Genomic DNA, 24,607 nt, shown 5'->3' with positions numbered 1-24,607 from the left:
CCCGAGATTCCTTCCTTCTAGACTGTGCCAAATATATATATTTTGGAGAGAATGTGTGTTCTCTAGGCCAACAGCTAAGGAAGGCTCTGTAATGCTTTACTCATTTCCAGCTGGCCTTTGTAAGAAATAGGAATTCCTAAATTAAGAGAAAATTGTCACTGGCAAACAGAGTTCAAAAAAAATTTTCGAAACCCATATACTAGACAATCTTACCGAACCTGATATAATCTCTAATGATCAGTGCCAATCTATAACAGAGTCAACAGCATCGACTTGGATAATTTGTCTTTGGGAATACGTGGATTATTCCAGAGTGGTTTAACAAGAGTGAAGTAGCATTCGCAGTGGAGAGCGGACCTCATAAGGAAAGCAAATGAGGACTTCTACTGGAAATGATTAGCGCAGCATTCCTATTCATTTATGTATATGTTTGGCAGTTCCATCTTTCAACTTTTTAATAAAGTGAGTGTGAAACAAGCATTCTAAGGAACAAAAGTTAAGTTTGTTTTCTGAGATTTGCTATTTATTTTGGTCAGTGTTTCAGCGTCTTTTTAAAGTAGTTCATCTGCCTTATTTAACACATGGGTATTTGGACTTGAATCTATTCCTAGAGGTCAGATGTTTGAGGATTTTTTTGCACGTGTGTTTAATTAATTCAACATTTGGTTCTACAGTTCAAACTATTCTTTTCTCTTTAATGAAAATGTCTGCATGTCGTTAGAGCAAATCAAGGAAATGTGTGTGGCAGAATCAAGCAGAATGCTTATGAATGATCAGCAGAGAAGTGAGTATATTATGAAAGGGCCATCAAATTAGCCCCCCAAATAATTTTTTATATTAAAGTACACATTGATCACCACAATAATGGAAGGAAAAAAAAGATGTTTTGCATTAAGAAGCAATTAATAAACACAAAGTCTTGAACACATTTGCAATTCTCCCAGCCTATGAATCACACGGTGTTGGAGAGGTGAAAAAAGACTATGGAGACGTTTCTATTTTATCTTTCTCATTCCTGTGAAACATCTTCCCACCAGAGAGAACTGCTTGGAAGGACAGTGATTGAATTTCCTTTTCAAATAAAATAATTTTCAGGTCTAGTCCAACAATCCTGTGTCCAAAATGAATCAGATCCCTCCATGGCTATGTGAGAGAAATGTGTAGGTTTTGTTTTGTTTGTTTTAATAAAGTCTTGGTTTAAAATAGCACAGAGAGCACTAGGTAGTTACCTTTAAATTATGCCAACCTGAAATAGACCAAGTATTTGCCAGGTCATAGCGAAGATTCTCAAGTGTGCTTTGCTTCCATCCACTGTTTTCTTTCCAGTTTCGATAACTGTCATCTAACCTGAGGACAGCTATTTCAGCCAAATGGGTTCAAGAGAATGCAGAAGAAGTCCACCAGCTACCGAAAGCTCAATGTTAAGCCCTTTTTTCACTGTTATTCAAATAAGGGTTGATTTACCTTTTAAAAAATACATCACATTTTTAAGTAGTTTGATTTACCATACAGAAAAAGGTCAAAGGAGTCATACATTTACATAAAATTATACTGATTAATTTTCCTAAAGAAAAATAAGCTAGTTACTAATTCTTTTGTAGTAAAATAAATGCAATGTTGGAGTTCTTACAGAATTAGAGTCAGAAAATAAAATGGATCAGAAGAAAATAAATGCAATGTTTAGATATATCCTACACTTTTTGCTTACTTGATGCAAAAGCTTAGTGATCATTTATTCAATAAACATCTGTAAATGTAATGTAATGTTCTGGTCACTCAGAAAGATTTGTGAGAAGGGTAAAAAGCATTAAAATATTCCTTATTATTAGTTTTTAAATTTATTTACTTATTTGAGGGAGAGAGAGAGAGAGAACAAGAGGGGGAGACAGAATCTTTTTTTTTTTTTTTTTTTAAAGATTTTATTCATTTATTTGACAGAGATCACAGATAGGCAGAGAGGCAGGCAGAGAGAGGAGGAAGCAGGCTCCCTGAGGGCAGAGAGCCCGATGCGGGGCTCGATCCCAGCATCCTGGGATCACGACCCGAGCTGAAGGCAGAGGCTTAACCCACTGAGCCACCCAGGTGTCCCTGGGGAGAGATAATCTTAATTAAGCAGACTCTGTGTTGAGTGCGGAGCCCAACGTGGGGCTAGATCCCAGGACCATGAAATCATGACCTGAGCTGAAATTAAGAGTTGGACATGTAATCAATTGAACTGTGCAGGTACCCCAAGATATTCTTAATCAGACAGCAACAATATAAGGCAGTTAATAATTACTGGAGGAAAAAGTAACATAGTCATTAAGTCCAAAGAAATTCTGTCATTTATTGTGGAAGCCTTTGAAAGATCAAACACTTCAGATGGTCCTTGAAGGTCTCAAGTACTTGGAGGAAACACATTCTAGGCAAAGAGATATCAACAAAGACACAGAGAATGTACAAGTACAAACTGCTCAGGCCTCAGCTTAGTAGAGATATCTAATTAATGAGAATAATAAGACACTTCTCAATAGGTAAGTTAGAACCAGAATACGGAAAGCTTTGAATGCCAGTGTGAGTATCCAAAGGCAATACTCTGGAAGTACTTAAGCTATAGGATAGAGTGATGAAGTCATCCCTATGAGTGGACAGGTCTGAAACAGGAGGACATGGGGAAGGAAGCACATTAGAAAGCGTTACTCTAGGGCACCTGGGTGGCTCAGACGTTAAGCCGCTGCCTTCGGCTCAGGTCATGATCTCAGGGTCCCGGGATCGAGTCCCGCATCGGGCTCTGTGCTCAGCAGGGAGCCTGCTTCCTCCTCTCTCTCTGTCTGCCTGCCTCTCTGCCTACTTGTGATCTCTCTCTGTCAAATAAATAAATAAAATATTAAAAAAAAAAAAAGAAACCGTTACTCTAATCCTAAAGAAAAAAAGTAAAAAGGATGGCATTATTATACTGGAAGCAAAAAACAATGGAAATAAATCCCTACTTACATGAAGAAGAAGAGCCAAGAATAGTTTCCAGACCGGGGAGCTGGGAAGATGATATTGACATTTTTCAAGAAAAAGGAAATTGGGAGTGGGGTATGGTTGGAGGAAATAAAATGAGGAATTTTGTTTTAAATATACAAAATTTGAGGAATTCTTGGCATGATGATGGCAGAGGCTGAGGGCAACTGAAGTTCGGGCTGAGAATAAAGACACAACCCACCCCTGTCCCCACTCCCTCCAGCTACACTCCCTTTTCTAGCTACACTCCCTCCTTGGGCACACTTAGACTTGGAAAATTGAGCACCTGGATGGCTCAGTGGGTTAAAGCCTCTGCTTTCAGCTCAGGTCATGATCCCAGGGTCCTGGGATCGAGTCCCACATCAGGCTCTCTGCTCCGTGGGGAGCCTGCTTCCTCCTCTCTCTCTACCTGCCTCTCTGCCTACTTGTGATCTTTCTCTCTGCCAAATATATAAATAAAATCTTTTTAAAAAATGGACTTGAAAAATTTAAACACCATCTAAATGTGGATGATTCTAAAATTTCTATTTCTCTGATCTATCTTGTAGATGCCTGTGTTTGAGTCTTTTTTTTTTTTTTAAGATTTTATTTATTTATTTGACAGAAATCAAAAGAGGGCGGAGAGGCAGGCAGAGAGAAAGGGGGAAGCAGGACAAGTAGATTCCATGCCAATCACGGAACCCAACATAGGGCTCAATCCCAGAACCCTGAGATTATGATCTGAGTTGAAACTGAAAGTTGGTTGCTTAACTGACTGTCCCTATTAAGCTACTCAGGCACTCCCAGATTTTTAATATGTATAAAAATAATATGTAAACAACTTCAGTTCCTACTATATATAACTATTCCATATAATATTTGCTCATTTAATAATAAGTCTTAGAGAAACTTCCTCATTTATAGATAAATGCACTTTTAAAAAACTACAGTATTTCACTGCTTGAATATGGTATTTTGATTTATACAACTACTTAAAGGACATATGGGTCTTATCAAATTTTTGTTGTGCCAAAGGCGGCTGCAATGAACATCTTCAAAAATAGTTAGCAAATCCTCTTGGTATTTGCTAACTATTTTTGAAGATGTTCATTGCAGCCGCCTTTGGCTGTGAAGTGTGTAAACCTGGTGATTCACAGACCTGGGGATAAAAATATATGTTTATAAAAAATATATGTTTATAAAAAATAAAAAATTAAAAAAAAATAAAAAATAAAAAAATTAAAAAAAAAAGTAGTATATACAAAAAAAAATAGTTAGCAAATTAGGTGAAAATGTCTGTAAGGAAAATCTTTGGCAATGGACTTGTTGAGTCAAAGAATGTGTGCATTTCAAAATGAGGTATCATTTTTCTCACCTATTAAGTTGGTTTTAAAAAAGTGTGATAATATCCAATCTTAGTAGTATGGGGAAACAGATATGTGGAGGCACCTGGGCAGAAAGAAGAAGAATTAGCTCCCTGTAGATGGAGCTTTCTGGTTGCCCCATAGTACTCCTCAGTGCTCATCTCTTGTTGCCTTTCTGATCCCTGAAGTCATGTGTGTGTGTGTGTGTGTGTGTGTGTGTGTATCTAAACAAGTTTCTTAGTTTTATTTATTATCCAATATGGACTTGTACACATTTTATATATTGCATATAAAGTTACAGATTTATATTTTTCTAATCCAGACAATTTTTGTTTTGTCTCTAAAGTAGATCCTTCATTTTAAGCAGTTTAAAATACTCTTCTTTGGACTATGCACCATTTGGACCATTGCCTCACTGACACTGGGTTATTACTTCTACTTGCACAGTTAGAGCACTGTGATATTGAGAAAGACCTAGAGTTGTTTTGGCACATTTTACAGATGTAGGAAAGAGGCTAGGGTCCCTGAAGAACAGTTCTCTGGCATAAAAGACTGATGCTGGTTGTGTTCCTGGGCTCTATGGATGCCCCAGATAACCTTAAGCAAAACCAGGGACCTGTTAGAATAACTTTCCCTTTTGTTACATTCTTCATCCAAAGATACCATATGATGCCTTTCTAAATTATTTGCATATGTTTCTTGCATTTTAAAGATGTCTTACCCTGGTAGTCCTGATGATCTGGTTATATCTATCTCTAGATATCCTCTGGTATTTGGTAAATATACACTTCACTACATTTAAACAAAAAACACTCAATGATAAGATTACTGAATTTTATAACATTCTTATCAAATTTCTTTATATTTTGTATGTGGAAAATATTCTCCCCTCAACCACCTATTGACACTCATTGCCCTCCAAATGAATTTTGGCATGTTCCATGCTCTATACCCTATAAAGAACATTAAGAGTAATTTTTAAATTAAGTCATATTTATTTATTGAAATGTTTTCAGGTATGATTTATAAAATGAAATTACAGATACCCTAGCATGCAGCAAGAGAGCATTGATAGTATTATTTTATAAGCCTAGCAATTTTTCAAGGGTTTATTAAGAAAACAGTTAATTAAGCCTTTTGGATTAAAAAAAATCCTCTTGCATTTTCCAATCCAAAGGATGTTAAAAACATATTCTTGTATCTTCACTTATAATTATACATGTATATGCACATATAATATATCAACATTACATATACATACATACACATAGACACAGAGACACTACTTCGATCTCTCTAAATCATGCATTTTCTCTAGATAGAAGATACCTACAGATAGTATGTGTTCATCATTCTTTTTAAGCTAATATATTTCTGCCACATTCAATCATATCAGTCAAATGCTTTGACAAGTTTGAGTAATTCAAACATTAAAAAAAAAACCAAAAACTTTTTAAATCTCTTATCTGGGGTAAGAGATCAGATTCTTAGGAGATATTAAAAATAAAAATGGAGGAGGGTGGTGGCTCCTGGGTGGCTCAGTTGTTAAGTGTCTGTCTTTGGCTCAGGTCATGATCCCAGGTTCCTGGGATCTAGCCCCACATCCGGCTCCCTGCTTGATGGGAAGCCTGCTTCTCCCTCTTCCACTCACCCTGCTTGTGTTCCCTCTCTCACTGTCTCTCTCTGTCAAATAAATAAATAAAATCTTAAAGACAAAACAACACAAAATGAAAACAAAAGCAAAAAAACCCCTAAAAATGGTAACAATGTAAAAAATGTCCCATTCTCTTGCAGTATAAAGAGTCAGAGGCAAAACAATATGATAGTCAATTGTTTGGAGATTTTAAGCATGGTTTAGAAGACTACTATCTTCTCCAGATAGATAGCAAATTGTGTAAATACTCAGTGGATATATCTGAACAACACAGTAGAAAGTCTTTCCTGATGAAAAGTATCCTATATATCACTAAGTAATATCTTTAGTATGAACACTTACTCAGAGACCAGTGTATTTCAAATTTTCCTATAATATAGAATATATCTTCTGTTGGACATCTTGCCCAAATATTTAAAACCAAACCCACAACTTCTGATTTCTTTAATTCATCGCCTGTCCAAAAATTATGGATTTCAGTCTGATAGATTCATACTCGTTTATGAGGTAGCTGCTCAAATTTTCCATGTCTTAGGAGATTCTACTTATAAAAAATGATAGGCAGTTATCTTTTCCAGTGATTTATAGACACAATTAGAAAATAATGCTATATAGAAATGTAAATCCACGAAGAACAGTTTTCTAGGTTATGGATAATTTCAGTTGGGCTTAAATCTACAGATTTTGTCCCATTACTTGCAAAACTAGTTTTTCAAATTTGAGTAATCTAATATAAGCCTTTTTGAAGTATATTACACTAAATAACAAACTAGCTATATGCTCTGCAAAAGTGATCTTCAGTGAAAAGGTAAAAGAAAAGAGAAACTCTAGTCTTTCTTTGAGATTCACCAAGTATAGAAAAATGTTAAAGGATCTAAAAGTCCTATAGCAAACAGTATTTGATTATCTTTGTTTAACTACATTATTTCTCAGAACTGGAGACAATATCCCAAGAAATGAGCTTTCTGTAGAACTTAATGTGGGGAATGCAAGCCTTAAGAATTCACAAATTAATATAAATTTAGTCTTATAAATGATGATATTTGGATCTTTGATAAATATCAGTCTTTCTAATGTATCTATTTAACAATATATTTTCTTCATCATGTCATTTAATCTATTCCTTTGATTCTCTGGTGTAAGCTGATATTTAACATTTTCTATTTTTATATTCTATTAGGGTATTTAATTTGGTTATTTGAAGCTAACTATGTCTTTAAATTCGAATGGGAAATCCTTTAACAAGGGATTAAGCTTCCCTCTACTACTCTGTAACAACCCACTTAGTTTAGTTTTAAAAACCAGTAAGATATACATTTGGATTCTGTGATCTCCAACAAGTGGATTTTAATTGGGTTGTGTGTATGCCAGCATTGGGTCAGACCAGACATGCAGAATTCCACAGTCCTAAAACCTAGCCTGGCCATGGGGCAATAAGAAATCCCTCCCTTGGGAATTCTGGCTCTGGTTCTTTTTGTCTCTTTTGATTTAATGTAAAACTCTAGGCTCTATAGATGCCATATTAAAAACATGGTGTTATCTAGTCATTAGTCTAGGACATTCTTGACTACATCGGTCAGGATTTCTTTCTTTACGTTTCCATCAATGATACACTGAGTTTTTCTCCAGTGGAAAGAAAGGTTCTCTGTGATTATTCATAATTTCATAGTTTTTAGATTCCTCTTCAACTGAATATACAGTATGTAATTGTGGTTTCCTTTTACAGCGTTAGTTAAAAATGACTCTTTATATTGTAACCTTTATAGTTATCACTTCTAAACAAAGATATACCATATTATCTGTACAATTAAATCATCCAAAATGATTTATTGTACTTCCAGCTTTATTTTGAATTATATCATCACAAAAAGACTCATCTCGTGTCAAAAAATCTATTTATCATGTCATAATTTGAGATGTTACATTTTCTAGAATTTTAAAGGACTAAATAAAGTTCAAATTATAGAGTATGAATTGAATCTAAGAATAAACCAGGAATAATTACATAGAATTCCAAGGTGTTTTTTGTCTCATTAAATTTCGCTTGAATGAGTTCTCTTGTTAAATACTGCACAGAAAAATTAATGCTGTAAAAGCTTCAAGAAGATCCAGATTTTTCTGTAACAGGTAGATAAAACAATACCTTTTTATTTGCTCCTCTATAGGCCACCAATAATGAAAACAAGAAGCTGCAGATGTTTGAATAAAGGCAGAAAGGTCAAATTCTGGCAGAAAATAAGGCATTTCATTAAACATAAGGGACTATGTTATTTTTCACTTCAGTATTCTAAGAGTCCTTAGAATGAGTGAATACGGATTTTTACTACCCAGAAACATATGGGTCATGTTCTGTTCTCCCAAGAAAGCCCCAAGGCCTTATCTACATCCCAGATATAGTCAGAATGTGGCATATAATTGTGTGAATGGTTAATGCAAGCCAGAGCAAAGCAGCCACACACTCTGTATCCTATTTTTGCCAATTTTCTAGTCTCAATGAAATAAACGTAAGCACTGTGCAACAAAGGCTGTATTATATCTACTTAGAAATCAGAGGTAACGCTTTTAGGACCGATTTTTCTCTTTTGAATATTCTTGGATTTATATTTTTCTCTCTCAAGCTGAGAGCAATTTCTCCACTGTTTACACAAAGCTACCAAAACATAGATGTCAGAAATCACATAGGCTGATACAATGCAGTGAACAGTTTGAGGCATAAACAAACCGTTTCCTTAGGAAGCCTCCTTTTAGCCAATAGACCATTGGCTCAACAGAGATTAGCAACTTTTAGACAGTGGGACAAGCTGAAGATTTATTTGTGTTTTAACTGATTCTCCAATGATACACCCATATTACGGAGGGAGGAACAGGGTTTCATAGCTAATTTTTGTGGATATCTCACTGAATATCCCCGATTAAAGCCCATCCAAGGCTTAATTTTAAGTCTACTTCTGTTTATCAATAGTTTAAAAAATACTAGTAGATTTTGAGTGAAACTGACAGATTTATTGAACTCTGAGGAACACAGAAATCCACCCACAATTGCACACATCTTGTTGCTATTCCTGTTCCAGGGACACAGCTGATAAGAACAAGAAATCTATGTGCTCCCTCTGTCCGTGAATACTTTAATCAATGAAATTTAATAATCGCAGCATTATTTCTTTTCTCTACAATTATTTTGGGATGGTTTTTATTTTAACATGAAAGTAATATGTTGGGAGTGAAAAAGAAGGGGAGAAATCAATAAAGTTCACTTGGAGCTTCTTGCTTTAACTTGTGCATGCTGTTTAAATCTGTTATGCTGAGACCTCAGTCATAAAAAAGAACAAGGAAGGGGCACCTGGGTGGCTCAGTGGGTTAAAGCCTCTGCCTTCAGCTCAGGTTGTGATCTCTGGGTCCTGGGATCGTGCCCCAAATTGGGTTCTCTGCTCAGCGGGGAGCCTGCTTCCCTTCCTTTCTCTGCCTGCCTCTCTGCCTACTTGTGATCTCTGTCTGTCCAATAATTAAAATCTTGAATAATACTAAAAAAAAAGAACAAGGAAACAGTTTTAAGGAAAAGAGAAGGCTTATATCCATATTAAGAAAAAAAAATGCAACAAACTGAATCTCATAAGCAAAGAAACAAAAACAAATAGGCCAAGAGACAAAGGTAAAAAGCCATAGAACAAAGATGAATAGTTATTAGACCTGTATACTCCTTTCCTTACCCACAAAGGCTATCAATGTTCAAGCTGGGTAGCAATATAGTAACTCAACAAAACCAACTTAAAGTAATTCAACCTAAGTACACTTAAAAAGGGACACATATATTACTCTGGTAAATTGGAAAAAAACATTTTTTTTCAGGCTTAGCACAAAAAGCAAAGTTATGTTTTTTATGATCTCCCCAGTTAATTTTGACTTTGCTTAAGATTTAACCAGAGGCCACAGAATAGGCACATTTATTAGTCAATAGCAATAGAACATGTGATGCAAATAGGATTTGCTAGCCATATTTCCATATGCAGCAACAAAGGAGCTTATGGTTCTGTGTCATAAATTATAACAAAAACTAGATCTTCTCTTCTTTGCAATTACAATTTTTCTTTTTTATAGGTAACTAGAGGTTAACACTTATGAGTTAAAGTATTTCCTTTTTTTTTTTTAAGACCCCACCACCCTGAGATCTTGACCTGAGCCAAAACCAAAAGTCAGACGCCCAACCGTCTGAGCCATCCAGCTACCCCTCACTATCCCTATTAATTAATAAAGCTGGAAAAGTACAGCTTATCTATTCTAGAGGTTTTTAAACTTTTTCTTAGAAAAATAACTGTTATACTTCAGGAAAACACCTCAATTTCACTAGCCAAAATAAATAAATGTGGAGTGACTACAGTGAGAAGAAAGCAGTGGGTGGTCTTCCCCCGCATCCCTCCAACTAGGACTTTCATTCCCTTGCCCTGTTTTATACCTTCAGTGCTGAAGAAAGAGTTAATATACACATAACTTGAAAACAATGGTGTTATCTATTTTCCTTACTTCATTCATAGGGAAACAAAGATACAAATATATTCAGTAGCTTGACCAATTGGTCCATCTGTCCAAACTATGCCCTTCCTGTCTTGACTTCCAAGCCACGGTCTTGCCCCTATCTTCCCACTGCATTTCCCTCTTTTAGAATTAGGAAAACGTTAACCCTGAAAATAAAATAGTTTGTGGTTAATTTGGAATTCTCTATCCCCTAAAAGTTGTTTCCTTTTAAGTGTGAGGTTTCCCTTCTGAGGTTCACCAGTTCAGAGCTGCATGGACTGGGCTGGGTATTTGCTAATTCTGTAGGGAGGGATTGATTTACATTTTTTACAAATGCACCTTTTAAAGAGTCCCAATGAGAACTTTAAATGTTGTAGGTCTTTGAAAGGAGAATACAGGTTACAAGAACATGTGATGCTGATATGCAAACATTTTTAGAGAGGAAAGGCACCAGTAATCACGAGAAAATAGATATTCAGAGTCAGGAACTTCTTTTGGGGCAACATTACACAAACTGCTTAACCACAGTGTGTTACACATTGGGAAGATTTCTTCCAGAATGGCCTTTAGGATTCTTTATGAAAAGCCACCACACTCCTTAGCATGCCTCAGCGACTACCACTTGTTTCTTCATATATCAAATAAAGGGAAGGAAGAGAGGATTTATTATGTCTCTTCTTTTTTTTTTTTTTTTTTTTTAAAGATTTTATTTATTTATTTGAGAGAGAGAAATCACAAGTAGATGGAGAGGCAGGCAGAGAGAGAGAGAGAGGGAAGCAGGCTCCCTGCTGAGCAGAGAGCCCGATGCGGGACTCGATCCCAGAACCCTGAGACCATGACCCGAGCCGAAGGCAGCGGCTTAACCCACTGAGCCACCCAGGCGCCCTATTATGTCTCTTCTAAGCCTTAGAATTTTATGATTCCATGATAATAGGTATATAATATCACAGCTGGATGCAGCAAGGCACAGGGGATTATTGAATTAATACTTACATTTTTGAAGATGCATATCTGGGAGCTGTTTTCACCCCAAAATGATCAGAATTTTATTTTAAAACATAGGATTTATTAATACTTTATGTAGAATGAATAGATGAGCTGTTTTCTATGGTTCACTTATATATGAGGCTCTACTTTATTCATAAATTTAAATATTACTATCATCACAAAATTAAACTTAGTTTCCCTGCTATATGAATTGTGTCTACTTGATTTGAGCAAAGGACTCCAAGAATGCTGTTCCTTTCCATTTCTCCTATACACAACCACCAAATTGGTGGGAAAAAGAATGCCTTTTACATATTAAGGTAGAAACTGCCTCTGTTTGATGCTGTCACAACCTCCCTTAGTTATATTTTCAATGTACTTATCTGATAGTATTCTGTTTATTAGATAAGCTTTACACAAAAATATTCTGACAAAGAATGATATCAATAAAATTTACAACAAAATAACAATAGATAGTATTTTTTGAGGGCTTCCTTTGTGTCAGTCTTCAGTGCTTTATACTTTTTATCTTACTTGATCTTTAAAATGGTTTTATAGAGCTCATGATCAAAGACAGATAGGATGTGAACCTGGGAATGTAAACTCCATCTCTCATGAGCTATACCTTTGTATAGATCCCCTAATATTGTGAATGTACAGAATTAGTCTCACCTTAGACCAGTCGCCCATTCGCCACACATAGCATTTCGAGTAATCCTCACAATCCTCAGCCTCCCTGGGTCTGGTGGAGAGGACGCATTTCTTTCTAGGATTAGTACACCTCACAGTCCGATGACGTACACCTTTGCCACACTTGACCGAACACTAGAAGATAACACCAGAGAGTCTGGATGAGGTTGGTGATTAGAGATATAGACCAATGGCTAAATTATGTTAAGTAATATTTCTAATCATCTCTCATAAACCTAACACTCACATAAAGACCAGGTTAAAGAATAAAGAGGAGGAAAATGCCTGGCTATACCCAGGACCAGGATCCAGATGAAGCTTAGGGCACAGTGCTGGAGGTAATGAGTTTCAGGAACACAGGACCATTACTACACAGAGTAATATAACATATGATTGTTAATGAGGAACAAATAATACACAGTGATCAAAATGTAAAATGCTAAACTTAATTGGCATCAGATATGTACATATAGTTATGGAAGAAAATTCAAAAATGTATTTTTGCTAAGGTTTAGTCTGTTTTAGCCCTAAGAAATGTCTGTGGAAATGAAAAAACTTTTTTAGAGGGTCATTTCTCACAGACTCTTCTTAAAGTGAAAAGAGAGAGAATCTTAGCAAAAGGAAAGTATTTCATTGCATAATTATATACCCCTAGAAATCATTGTTCTAAATGACTATATGCATTGCAAATATAATTCAGTTCAAAAATAGTTTAGTTCATTTCATAAATAATTGATGCCTGACTTACAATGGTGACATAACATATAAAGCACATATGTATATTACACCTATTTTTTTTCTAGAAGCAACTTAGCATCTCATTTTCATTTATGCTCCTTTTTACGGAACATGTGTAAAGCTTCTCAGTCAGGTTCACATCATGACTATCTGGACACAGGGACCAAAAATAACATTGGGCGGGAGAAGAGGGAGAGAGAAGGGAAGGGATAAAAGATAAGGCAAAACTTGAAAATTCCCTGAATAATTGTATCTGAAAAAGGCCCAAAGCAAGAGTTGCAGCTGTATGTTTAACAATGATATAGTTATGAATACTAATATGAATAACCACGTGAACTCCAACAGTTGTGTTCTTGACAACTTGAGCATGGAATTAACGATATTTTAAATAGGATAAATTTTGCTGAAATGAGTGATTGTCTCATTTGTGTGTATGTGTATGAATATATTGAGGTTTAAAGTGGACTGCATGTGTAACTTGGCATTTTAATATTTATTTTTATTTTTTTGCACTTGGAACTAACCCTGTTTCATAAAGTCAAATTTTAAATTAAAAAATGAGAGATATTTTTTTAATTGGTAGACTGCATTGAGGCATACTATTGCTCCCACCTGCTGTCAAAAATCTGTATAGAATATTTCTGGCCTATTTCCTCCTAAAAAGTTTGCAAAAAATGTTATAGTTTGGCTGGAGGTGGGGTGTGTTCCTTTGCTAGTGTGAATCTTCTCTCCAGATCCAACTGATTGATTCTGATGTAAAGTTAGATACTACATTCGTTGTCAAAAGTATACTTTGTCAATGAAAAAGGATCTGTTAAACAGCAAGGTATAGCCCAGAAAAGGAAACCAACAGAAAGTCACACTACTTGCTAATGTACTTTGGCGGGAGGGAGGGAGAGTTTGGGTTAATTGAAGAATTTTCCCGAACCTTATTACCTAAGCTACTTTATCCTTGTTTTCAAAAGACTGGCTACTCATTGTAAACTAGCATTTTCCACTTGTCAATTTTACATGCTATCTTATAGTCTGAGATTTAAGCATATGAATGATTCTGCTGTGTTTGTGCATGCATGCATCTGCACACATGTGTGGGTAAGGATGTGTGTGTGTGTGTGTGTGTGCGTGCATGTGGCCACCTCTTCACCTAAAATGCTTCAGAGCAGCTAGAAAATCAAAGTAATAACTGGTGTTGATTATGATGTACAGATATACATCATGATAACAGAAAAGAAACATACAGTTGGGTGTGGAACACACCTGTGCTCGCCACACAACACGTTAATGGGTATGCGGTGCAGTGAGTGGGCCAGCACTGGGTTCAAACCTCCCATCTCCCACTCAGATAGTGTTTTGGGTAAACTGTGAATGTCTCTGGGCTGTATTATAAAATGGTGAAGCTACTAACCTTCTTGGATTGGTGACTAAACATAAATGATATCCTAAATAAGAAATAAAAACAGAGTACTTGCTTACAGGAGATGATTGTTAAATATTAACATTCTTTCTCCTTTCCCTTTTAAATGCTCACGGATAGAGAGTGAATCAAATGCGTATTAACATTTCTGCCCACTAAAGAGTGTACTCATGATACATAAATGAAAAAGCAGCATTCTAAAATGAACATAAAATTTGTTTTTATGTTAAAATATTGACCGAATGAAGAATGTTTTTTTTTCTGTTTGCAAAATTATATGTAATGAGTATATTCTTTATTTTTTACAAGATTTTATTTATTTATTTGAGAGGGTGAGAGAGAGAGCACAGAGGGAGAGGGAGAAGCAAGCTCCCCACTGAGCCGGTAGTCCTTAGTGGGACTCAAACCCAGGATCCTGAGATCATGACCTGAGCCGCAGGCAGACGCTTAACTGACTGAACCACCCGGGTGCCCTGTATATGACTTTTATTATCAGAAAAATTAAGAGATGGTATTGCACTGCTCTGCACAAAGATTCAGCATGCAACAGCCCACGCCCTCACACAAGTTGAGAGTCAGAGGACAGCAAGGACATGGGAAGAGATGGGGGCACATGCCGCACCTCAGACCACACTCCTGCCTCCCACACGGTCATGCAGTCCTGGCCCTCGCAGCGCTGGGCAGAGGCAGGCTTAGGTCCTGCACAGTCCCTCTCCCGGGCCCTGATCAGAGTCCCGTTGCTCATTTGTTGGGTACATGCCACTTGTCTGCTCTGCGTGCCTTTCCCACAAGTCCGTGAGCAGGGGGTCCATTCCGTCATCATCCATCTAAAAGTAAAGCAAGAACCACTGAAACTGGTTGAAAGATACCAATCCATTGTGTATCTTGTCATGTCTGGAGTCAAAATTTGCACAGTGACTTCTACCTTGTTTTTTTTTTCCCTTCTTCTTCTTTCTTTCTTTTGTTTTTTAATAGTTTTCTCTAAAACACATGTGTTTTTCTCTCACTTTGAGTTCTCTGTATTTCGAATCTCTGTCTTAAAATCTCTAAGACTTAGATTTGGTCCGCGCCATACTCCATGCTCTTCCTGTTACAGCTTATCACACTGGCCACACTGAGAAACCCAGTAAGTACCTAACTGCTAACACACAGAAGTTATTCCTGTTCTTTGTGTTTTAAGTCTTCACAATAATTCCAAGTGTTAGCAGCTACGACTATCGTGGCCTTTTACAGAGAGGGAAACCAAGGCAAGGGGAGATTTTTTTAGCAACTTACCAAGGGTCACAAGGTTGTAGAGTCAGAAATTGCAAGGAGGCTGTAGATGACCTCACCGTGAGACAAAAAGAGATATGAGCAAGGTAACAGAGCCCTGTCCCTGAGAATGACCCTCTTACCTGGAGGAAGCAATCGTTAGTACATCAATAATGGCTTGCAACAAGATTCCTGGGTCTGGTCCATATCCTCCGGATAAAGCTATGGAAGCTTCCTCCAGTTGGCTTCTATGTAGTGGCCATGGAATCAAGACACTGGAGGCCAGTGACTAAACATGAAGCGACCTCATTTCAGAGGTCCTCAAGAACTCCAAATCTTTTTCTTGAATTTCACTGATTCAGTGATTCTGCCAATACATAGGCATTTTAACACCTAGATGGACATCCTTTCCTCAAACAATCCTCAGGGCAGTGGTACATATCTACGATCACTTTCATTTCTAATGAGTTGGGATATAGCCTAAGGACCACTAATTTAAACACCTCCCCAAATTTATTTTGGGAAGAACCAAGGCCTGTGCCAGAAAATTGACTCGTGAAATCTGTATGGTTCTTGTCAGTAAAACATTCTCTGCATTCCCCATTATTAGGTCAACCCTATAGCGGGGGAATCCAAATCTACCCCAAACTACCTGCACAATCCTATTTCAGCACAATGCAGGACAAAGTCCTGAGCTTAATTCTGGGTTCCTTACTAGCTGTGCACATTCACAGTACAATACTCACAGCTGTGAAGTTTCCATCTTGTCCTTTGTAGAAGTGTTTATTATTATACTGTCTGCTATACAATAGGGACCCAGTATATAGTATATACTATGTATGTTACAGTATATTTATAGGTAATTTATACTAACTCATTTCTCTAGCTTCATCTCTCATTTGTTTGGAAAAGAAACCATATGCTCAGCTTGCTCCTCAAACTCTTTCTATTTTCACCACATGGTACCTGTTTAGGGAGTGTCAACCGCCTGGATTCTTAACAGTCAGTTCCAAGTCCCTTCATCCATCCAACCCACAACAACTGTGCTCTCCTTTTCCCTCTGGCATCTGGCCTGTGGCTCTCACATAGCATTTGTTAGATATTCCCTAGGGAAGTGGAGGTGTTCACATTCTCCCTACATACTTTGCCCTTCTTCTCCTGATTAGTATATGAACTCTTTGAAGGCAGAGATCAATGTCTTATACTTCTTTGCATCCATGACACATTGCATACAATAGTGTGTCATTAAACATTTCTCAAATTGGTATTTGTGTCTATGTTTTACAGAAATAGCATCGATTTCTCCAAATTTCCTTAAGTCCAAATGTTCCTGGCAATAATCCAAAGTTTGGAATGTCACATCACATACAATCTAGTTTTCTCATCTGTACAATGGCTTAATTCTAAATGATTCTATGCTTCTATTTCTGAAAAGGAAAAAAAAAAATCCTGATAACATTTGCATTCCAGTATTCCCTCTAATAAAGTTCTTGTCCCTGGTCTATCAAGTATGATGCTGATCTACCATTTTGCTTGGCAGTCCCCTAGTGGATTTTTTTTTTTAAAGATTTTATTTATTCATTTGCCAGAGAGAGAAAGAGCAAGAGGCTGAGCACAAACAGGGAGAACAGAGGGCAGGGCAGAAGCAGGCTCCCTGCTGAGCAAGGAGCCAGATGTGGGACTTGATCCCAGGACCCTGGCATCATGACCTGAGCCGGCGGCAGATGCTTAATGGACTGAGCCACCCAGGCATCCTTCCCTTGGTGGATTTTTCCTAAAGTATTTATCTTCCAAATTTATTTAGTTTCTGATTCATCTTTCTACATGTGGATACACAGGTTATAAGCACAATTTAAACCCATGAACATACTTTTCCCTCCAATTATGGAACCACAAGTATTTGCAATTTCATGGAATCCCGTATTTTTTTAAATAAAATAAATCTTTAGAGATCTTCAGTATGATGATAAAAGTCACTTTTTCTTTTTTTAAAAAAATCATTTATTTATTTATTTATTTGAAAGAGAGAGAGAGAGAGAGAGAGAGCTTGTGCATACAAGCATGAGCCAGGGGGAGCAGGGTGGGAACAGGGAGATAGTCTCTAGTAGACTTAGAGCTGAGCATGGAGCCCAATATGAGGCTCCATCACATGGCCCTGAGGTCTTGACCTGAACAGAAACCAAGAGTGGGACACTTACTCCACTGAGCCATCCAGGTGCCCCAAAAGTTACTTTTTCCATTCCTTGTGAAAGCTCCTCAAAAATAAGCATAGAATGTAAAACATATTCCAATAAAGCCCTTTGTATTTTAGAATTAATCTAATTTGGAATTATCCCATTTTCTTATCTTTAAGATTCCTTCTTCCAAAGCTATTTACTAGTGCATTGATATATTTTGTATTTGGCACATAGAGTCCCATCAGTCTACTTAGTGACTTTTTCAATACATGTAAATGGAAGTAAGAATGTTTCTTGCTAGGGTAGGGAAAAAGAAGAGGCAGGAAAACTAAAGGTTATGTTATGCCAATAAGTCACAGACAGTTTTCCTCCATGAGCCCTAATGATTGCTCATGTCCATTTCTTACTTTTCAGTATTTTAGTTAACCTTACTGACATTGCTTCTTGGTGGTTTGCAATATAATGACTTCTTTTCCAAGAGAAGGAAGATAATAATCTCTAACAAAAAAGACATCCAGTGTCCAGCTGCAAAAATTTCTCACTCAGAAATGTAGTGACCTTTCAAAACTATTCATTTTACCAAGTCTAATATTAGCAAGGCAGTTTCCCACAAGATAGCTGAGGTCAGTGATGAACAATAAATGGTGTGTATTGTACATTCTGATCCTCTACACACCAAGTTAGGAAGTGACAAATATGCTCTAGTCCTCAAATCCAACTCCTCCAGGATTCCTGATAAATCAGAAAAAGGCAATGCTCTTTCCTCCAAATGGAAAAATTATATGGTATATGAAACAAATGGTGTTTTGAAATATTTTAGCAAATTATTTAACACAAGATAAATTAGCATTTTAATATCTATTAAAAGAGATAAAGAAAAAGATAATTCTTAGGAATGGTAAGAACTAAAATGATCCTGGTTCTTTAGCTGATGGGGCAAAGGCCAAAACCCTGCTTTTAAATCTCTCCAGCCCTGAACAGAAAGGAGTCAAAGGTCTGACTGCAGGTACCAATAATTCCCTACATCACTTTTCCTGTTGATTACTACATCGCCTCAGAAAAAAGCTTAATTAGTTCATTTTACTTATGAAGTTAGCCGAAAAGCAGACGGCGAGGTAGGTGGAATGGGAATAACATTACTAAGAGTCTGTTCATGTGCTTTTCTCTTTTTGAACATCCTTTCACATATCATTCTTCTGTCCTGTTCCTTAGAAGGACAGGGGGGTTAGGAGGGACAAGAATATTGGAGCAGGAACACAAAGGAAAGAAAAAGTTGATAATCAGCTTTTGTCACCTTAAATACACCAAATCTATAGAAAAACAAGCCTTGGAATTTCAGCATTGGAGAGGAAGAAAGGATTTTCCAAATTCTTTTAAGCTCTCATTAACATAGCATGAGCTGGATCTGAAGGGCTTAAAAACTGAGTTTTGCAATAAACCAGAAACAAAGGGAACTCAGGATCAGTGCTACATCAGAGGTGGGGAGGGCAGGGGGGACCAGGAAGCCAGAAGAACCCAGCATTAGCCTGGATGACACTAATTCCCAAAGAGATTAAGACAGAAAGGTTTAAATATAGTCAATTGGCAACTTTGTTCCTCCTCTCTCTATACTTACTCACTGTGGTAGAGCATCAGAAAGAATATTCTATTAGTTACAGACCAGCACAAAGCTACAGATTCTTTGCACATCTGAGATGCAGGACAGGCAAATCCACTGCAATTCCAAGGCAGGAGCCATTGAGAGGGGAGCTCAGTCTTTGTGTGGCTCCCTGGGAACTCAATACTACAGTCTTACTCACTGAGCCTAAACAGATCTCTGAGTGTCAAGACTCAACAGACGTCCCTAACCCTAGATTCCAGAGGAATCAATGCAGGCTCATACTCTTTTCATTATTCTTTCTCTGAAAGCTTTTAGGACCTTTGACGCTGGGGTCAGTCCCACTGAAGCCCATTAATTTTTATATGAAGCACATGGATTTTCAAGGAGCCCTATAATTGGAACCACTCCAAGCAGTCTTGCCCCTAGCTCACTTCCAAATTAGACTCGGGTTCCTCGTCTCTGCAGGTTACTAAGGCATAGTCTTCTTTCTACACCATTTTCAGCTGCTCAGCATCCCCATCTTACTTCCTACTCAAGAGTTTCTTGCCTACTTTGTAATCTCATACTCATTGCGGAAGTCACAGAAGACCAAAATGGCTGACTGTTCTGTAACTAGGACCCAGCATGGGAATCCAGTGGACAGAGGTCAGGAATGGGGCAGTCAGACTGGGAGCTCTGGGAGAGAAAGTGAGGAGGCAGTCTCAGGAACAGGAGGACGACACTGTCCCTGGTGTCCTGGGAGGGACTGGGTCCGAGCCAGTTCTGCTTTGGTTTATATCATCCTTGGCAAGTTCTAACACATCATTTCAAAGAACTGGAGAACAACTAGTTAAAATCAACCCGTAACCAGATTTTTGAAGAAGTGACCAACAGATTATCACATAATTTTAATTATACCTCATCTGTCCCACTTAGTTGTTTTCATGCTGTGGAGAATACAATGAAAGTGGAGGGAAATCCTAGCTTGCCTTGCTGCTTTTATTCTCTTTCCATTCAGGCAATGATCTGTCTTTCCTAGACCTTGCCTGTCTAAAACCCTGAATTTTGGTACATATTCCTTTGCACTGTCTTTAGGAAAAAGTGAGTTTGTTAATATTTTGAGTATGTTTTGAATGCTAGTAAATAAGTGGCCACGTGGAGCTTTCACAGTGGGTAGGACATGGTTACCTTGTTTGGCATGGCTGCTCATGGCACTTGCGAATCTGCGGCTCAGGCTTGGTTAAGTATTTGCACTTCTTGCTGTCCACAATGCTGATGTTTTTGTTCATAATTTTTGTGCAAGACACCGTTGTCTTCCTTTCTCCTGCAAAGAGCAAACAAACAAACAAACAACAAAAAAACACACAAAAAGAAATTATAGGTCTTTATGTAAATGATTTAGAGGATATGCATAGGCTTGTTGTAATTTTCAGACTTCGGAAGGAATTTTAAGTTACATCAATAAAGATATTACTTATCATTTACATAAAAATGCATCTCTAGGCTTAAGGGAGATAAATGGTTATTTTTTCCTCATTAGAAATTAAATGGCAGAGAATCTGAGTGGCTCAGTCGGTTGAGTGTCTGACTCTTTTTTTTTTCTTTTTTTTAAGATTTTACTTATTTATTTGACAGAGATCACAAGTAGGCAGAGAGACAGGCAGGTGGGGGAGGGGGGAAGCAGGCTCCCTGCTGAGCAGAAAGCCCAATGCAGGACTCGATCCCAGAACCCTGGGATCATAACCTGACCGGAAGGCACAGGCTTTAACCCACTGAGCCACCCAGGCGCCCCAAGTGTCCAACTCTTGATTGCAGGGTCATGATCTCAAGGTCCTGGGATCAAGCCCTTTGTCAGGCTCCGCATTCAGAACAAAATCTGCTGGAGATTGTCTCATTCCCTCTCCCTCTGCCCTCCCGCAGCTGGCACATGTGCGTGTGTGCTCTCTAATATAAACTAATAAATCTTAAAAAAATATTAAATAACAAGTTTTATATTCCCAAGGGATTGTGGCAGCATAAGTTGCCAAGACATTAATTAAATTTGTTAGTAAGGACTATGCCATCTTTTAGCATTAAGTGGTGGAAAGCTGTAATTTGCAACCTGTATGCCTTCATGACAGCACATTCTAGAAATCCTCATTCCCTGTTTATTGTGACGTGCTCTAAGAAAAGCCATGGGACTCCTGGTATTTTTCATCAGATTTCAAAAAAATGGCTTTTCTACTTTGTTAGGATAAACTCTGATTACCGGAGGTAAAAATGATGACTTGCATGGTGTATTTATTTTTATCTGGGTACTTTATGTACACTTACTTGACAAGATTTTTATCTTCCACCTAAAGAGCCTATTACACATGTGCTAATTCTCTTTCTCTGCTTGACAAGATTTTTATCTTCCACCTAAAGAGCCTATTACACATGTGCTAATTCTCTTTCTCTGCAAGAGTCTAAATATCTATATAAGATTTCATAATCTAATTTAACTGATTGGCATTATGAAGTAATTAAATCAACTAACAATTTTAAAGCCAGATGGGTCATGAAGGATTAGGAAAATAATCACAAGTCTTTTGGGTCTCTACTGCAAGGCCATTAGTTAGGGTTCGATGACTGCCATGCCGTGATAATTAGGAAGCTCAGAGTATTCATGCCGCTTGTGCCAAATATCACAGCCGGGGCTGGTAGCAGAGAAGTCACTCTGTCCTCTAATTAACAGAGCGGGAAGGCTGGTGTCAAGGAAGAAGGAAAGAAAGAATGTAGAGAGAGGGCTACTTTGAATAGTTTTTAAGTATCTTCTGCTTTGACCTGAATGGGGGATGGGAAGAAGCAACAGGGTGAAGAAGGCAGAAGAGCAGGTATAGGTTTAGGACCTTTCCTTCCTTTGCCACTCAACAACACTGGGGCACAGTCCCAGGACAATTTGTAGCCTTCAAAAAAATGACTACTTCTCTCCTTTCTTTCTTCCTCGCCATGTGTGTGTAGTAACTAATAATCATAACTCTGATTATTGCATACTATGTTATTAAAACCACTTAGTTTTATCTTCAGGCAGCACAATGTTGGCCAATTATGCCCTATCTGGAGAATTCCAGGTCTGGTGCAATGCAACTTATTCTATGGGTGCTCAACTGAGACAACAGGGTGCCAGGTAGGTAAAGGGTCCTTTCCCAGACTGGCAAAGAGAACGGCGGATGAATTGTAGGACTTTATGGCTAGTTGCTTACATAAATGAACATCTCCACTTGGAAGTCCTCTAAGCCTGCTCTGTGCACCCCACACAGTCAGGCAAGCTGATGGGAACTGGCAGAGAAGGGGCCACATTTCATGCCCGGGGTAAATTCTTAGGGGTTGCCCAAGTTCTCCCCTGATCGGTCAAGAAGGGGAGGAGTGCGGCATCAAATTTTACGCATAAGAAGTGTTCAATACCTACCAATTTCAGTTTTTAAATAAACTGCAGAAAAAACAGACATGGCTTATGTTCATTCTTTCACAGAGAAAAACCAGCCTCACGAGGTAATGAGTTACTTTAGTGTAAAAAATTGGGACCAGGATTTTGGTTAACTTCCTCCTAGTTTCCTACATTCCAGGGGCTCCCTTATGACCCAATGCACATACTAAATAGATATTGTAAAAATTCTGTATAATGTTAACAGATGTTCAGTACAACTTCTACATTCTGATGATGCCTACTTTAAAGGAGGATTAACATATGCATTATTCTCATCAAATATAAATGTTAGCTCTAATATCTAATTTAACACCTTCCAGTTCATAAAACACTCTTTTGCATTATAGATGGAATTGCCTAAACTAACTTAAATAGTGGTTTTCCTGCCAACTACACTACAAAAAAATGACCAACAGACATTATCCAGAAACGTTTTGCTGAACATATAGGTAGTCATGAGGTGAATAACTCAGGACTAATTACACAGCATTTTTTAATGAAAATACATAACTTTGGTTACTACCCTAGAGCTAACATGTTAAGCTCTTGAAAAAAATCCTTTAAGTGTAAGTGTTGATATGTCAAAAGAGACACAGATACCTGTGTTGTTTCAGGAATCACCTGTGTTCTAAGACAGTAGAGAGGCATATGATTGTGAATTGGGACTTCTCCATCCACAGTGTAGCAAGGAAGTTCACATCACACATGTTTTAGCTGATAGGATAAGCCTGGCTCTACTTTTTAAAAATTTCATTGAATGAAACCAACAGAATTGGAGGGATGAAACCTATTGCCCATCTACAGGCACACCATGCCTATGAAAATACAACTAGATTGTAAAGCCATATGGAAATGTTATTGTTTGACTTTTTTCTTTTATATATTTTTATGTTTCAGCCAACACAGGAAATTTCCATTCTAGCATCTAGGAGCAGTATTTACAATACATTCAATATTGTGGAACCTAGGGACGGGCAGAGAGTGATGAAGTACTGGCTTTCTGCTTGAACCAGAAGGAGTGCATGCTGTTGACAGTGTATTATTTGCTTTATGGCAATTAACTTCACCTCAGGGTCATTCCCATTAAATAAGCATTGGGGAAATCAGTTTCGATGTTCTGAATACAATTAGGAATAAAAGAACATAACCATTATGCAATTGGTCTCATTACCGAGTAATGGGCACAATCTGAAAATGAAGGGTGATTTTTATGTATTGACTCTTTTGTTGTTCTCTGAAGATACTTGATGAAGACTAGATATTAGATGGGGTGCCTTCTTTTCCAGTCTCAGATAGTATTTAACCCCAAGAAATGGATATTTTTAATAAAAATATGTTCTAGCCATGTAGATCACATTTCTCAAACTGGCATCATAAATAAACATGTTCTTGGGAGTGTGTTCATTGTTTCAATAGACAGCATCGAAATCCCCTCTATCTTAATGGACACCACAAATTTTAAATAAAATTCTGAACCTCTATAGGATGAAGACTATATATATATTCATTTGTCTTTATAATTTTCCCTCAAATTATGTATTTCTTTATTTTCTATCAAACTAACAATAGCCAGCAAATAAGTGAAACCAAAGTAACTGTTTTTGTTTTTGTTTTTTTAAAGATTTTATTTATTTATCAGAGAGAGAGGGGGAGAAAGCGAGCACAGGCAGACAGAATGGCAGGCAGAGGCAGAGGGAGAAGCAGGCTCCCTGCTGAGCAAGGAGCCCGATGTGGGACTCGATCCCAGGACGCTGGGATCATGACCTGAGCCGAAGGCAGCTGCTTAACCAACTGAGCCACCCCGGCATCCCCCAAAGTAACTGTTTTTT

General features: G+C 37.5%; 1 protein-coding gene across 1 annotated transcript in view; it reads right to left on the bottom strand.

The window, feature by feature from the left end:
• Positions 1-24,607, bottom strand: part of ADAMTS19 (ADAM metallopeptidase with thrombospondin type 1 motif 19) — a 248,373-nt gene that overhangs the window by 10,320 nt on the left and 213,446 nt on the right. Inside the window, exons 18-20 of the mRNA XM_059173349.1 lie at positions 20,519-20,654; positions 14,946-15,150; positions 12,154-12,306 (exon numbers count right to left, since the gene is read on the bottom strand). Of these exons, the coding sequence (XP_059029332.1) occupies positions 12,154-12,306; positions 14,946-15,150; positions 20,519-20,654 (494 nt within the window). The remainder of the gene's footprint in view (positions 1-12,153; positions 12,307-14,945; positions 15,151-20,518; positions 20,655-24,607) is intronic.

This window comes from Mustela lutreola, chromosome 5 (genome assembly GCF_030435805.1).
Source record: "Mustela lutreola isolate mMusLut2 chromosome 5, mMusLut2.pri, whole genome shotgun sequence".
NCBI lineage: Eukaryota > Metazoa > Chordata > Mammalia > Carnivora > Mustelidae > Mustela > Mustela lutreola.
This window is presented reverse-complemented; position numbering and strand designations above follow the sequence as displayed.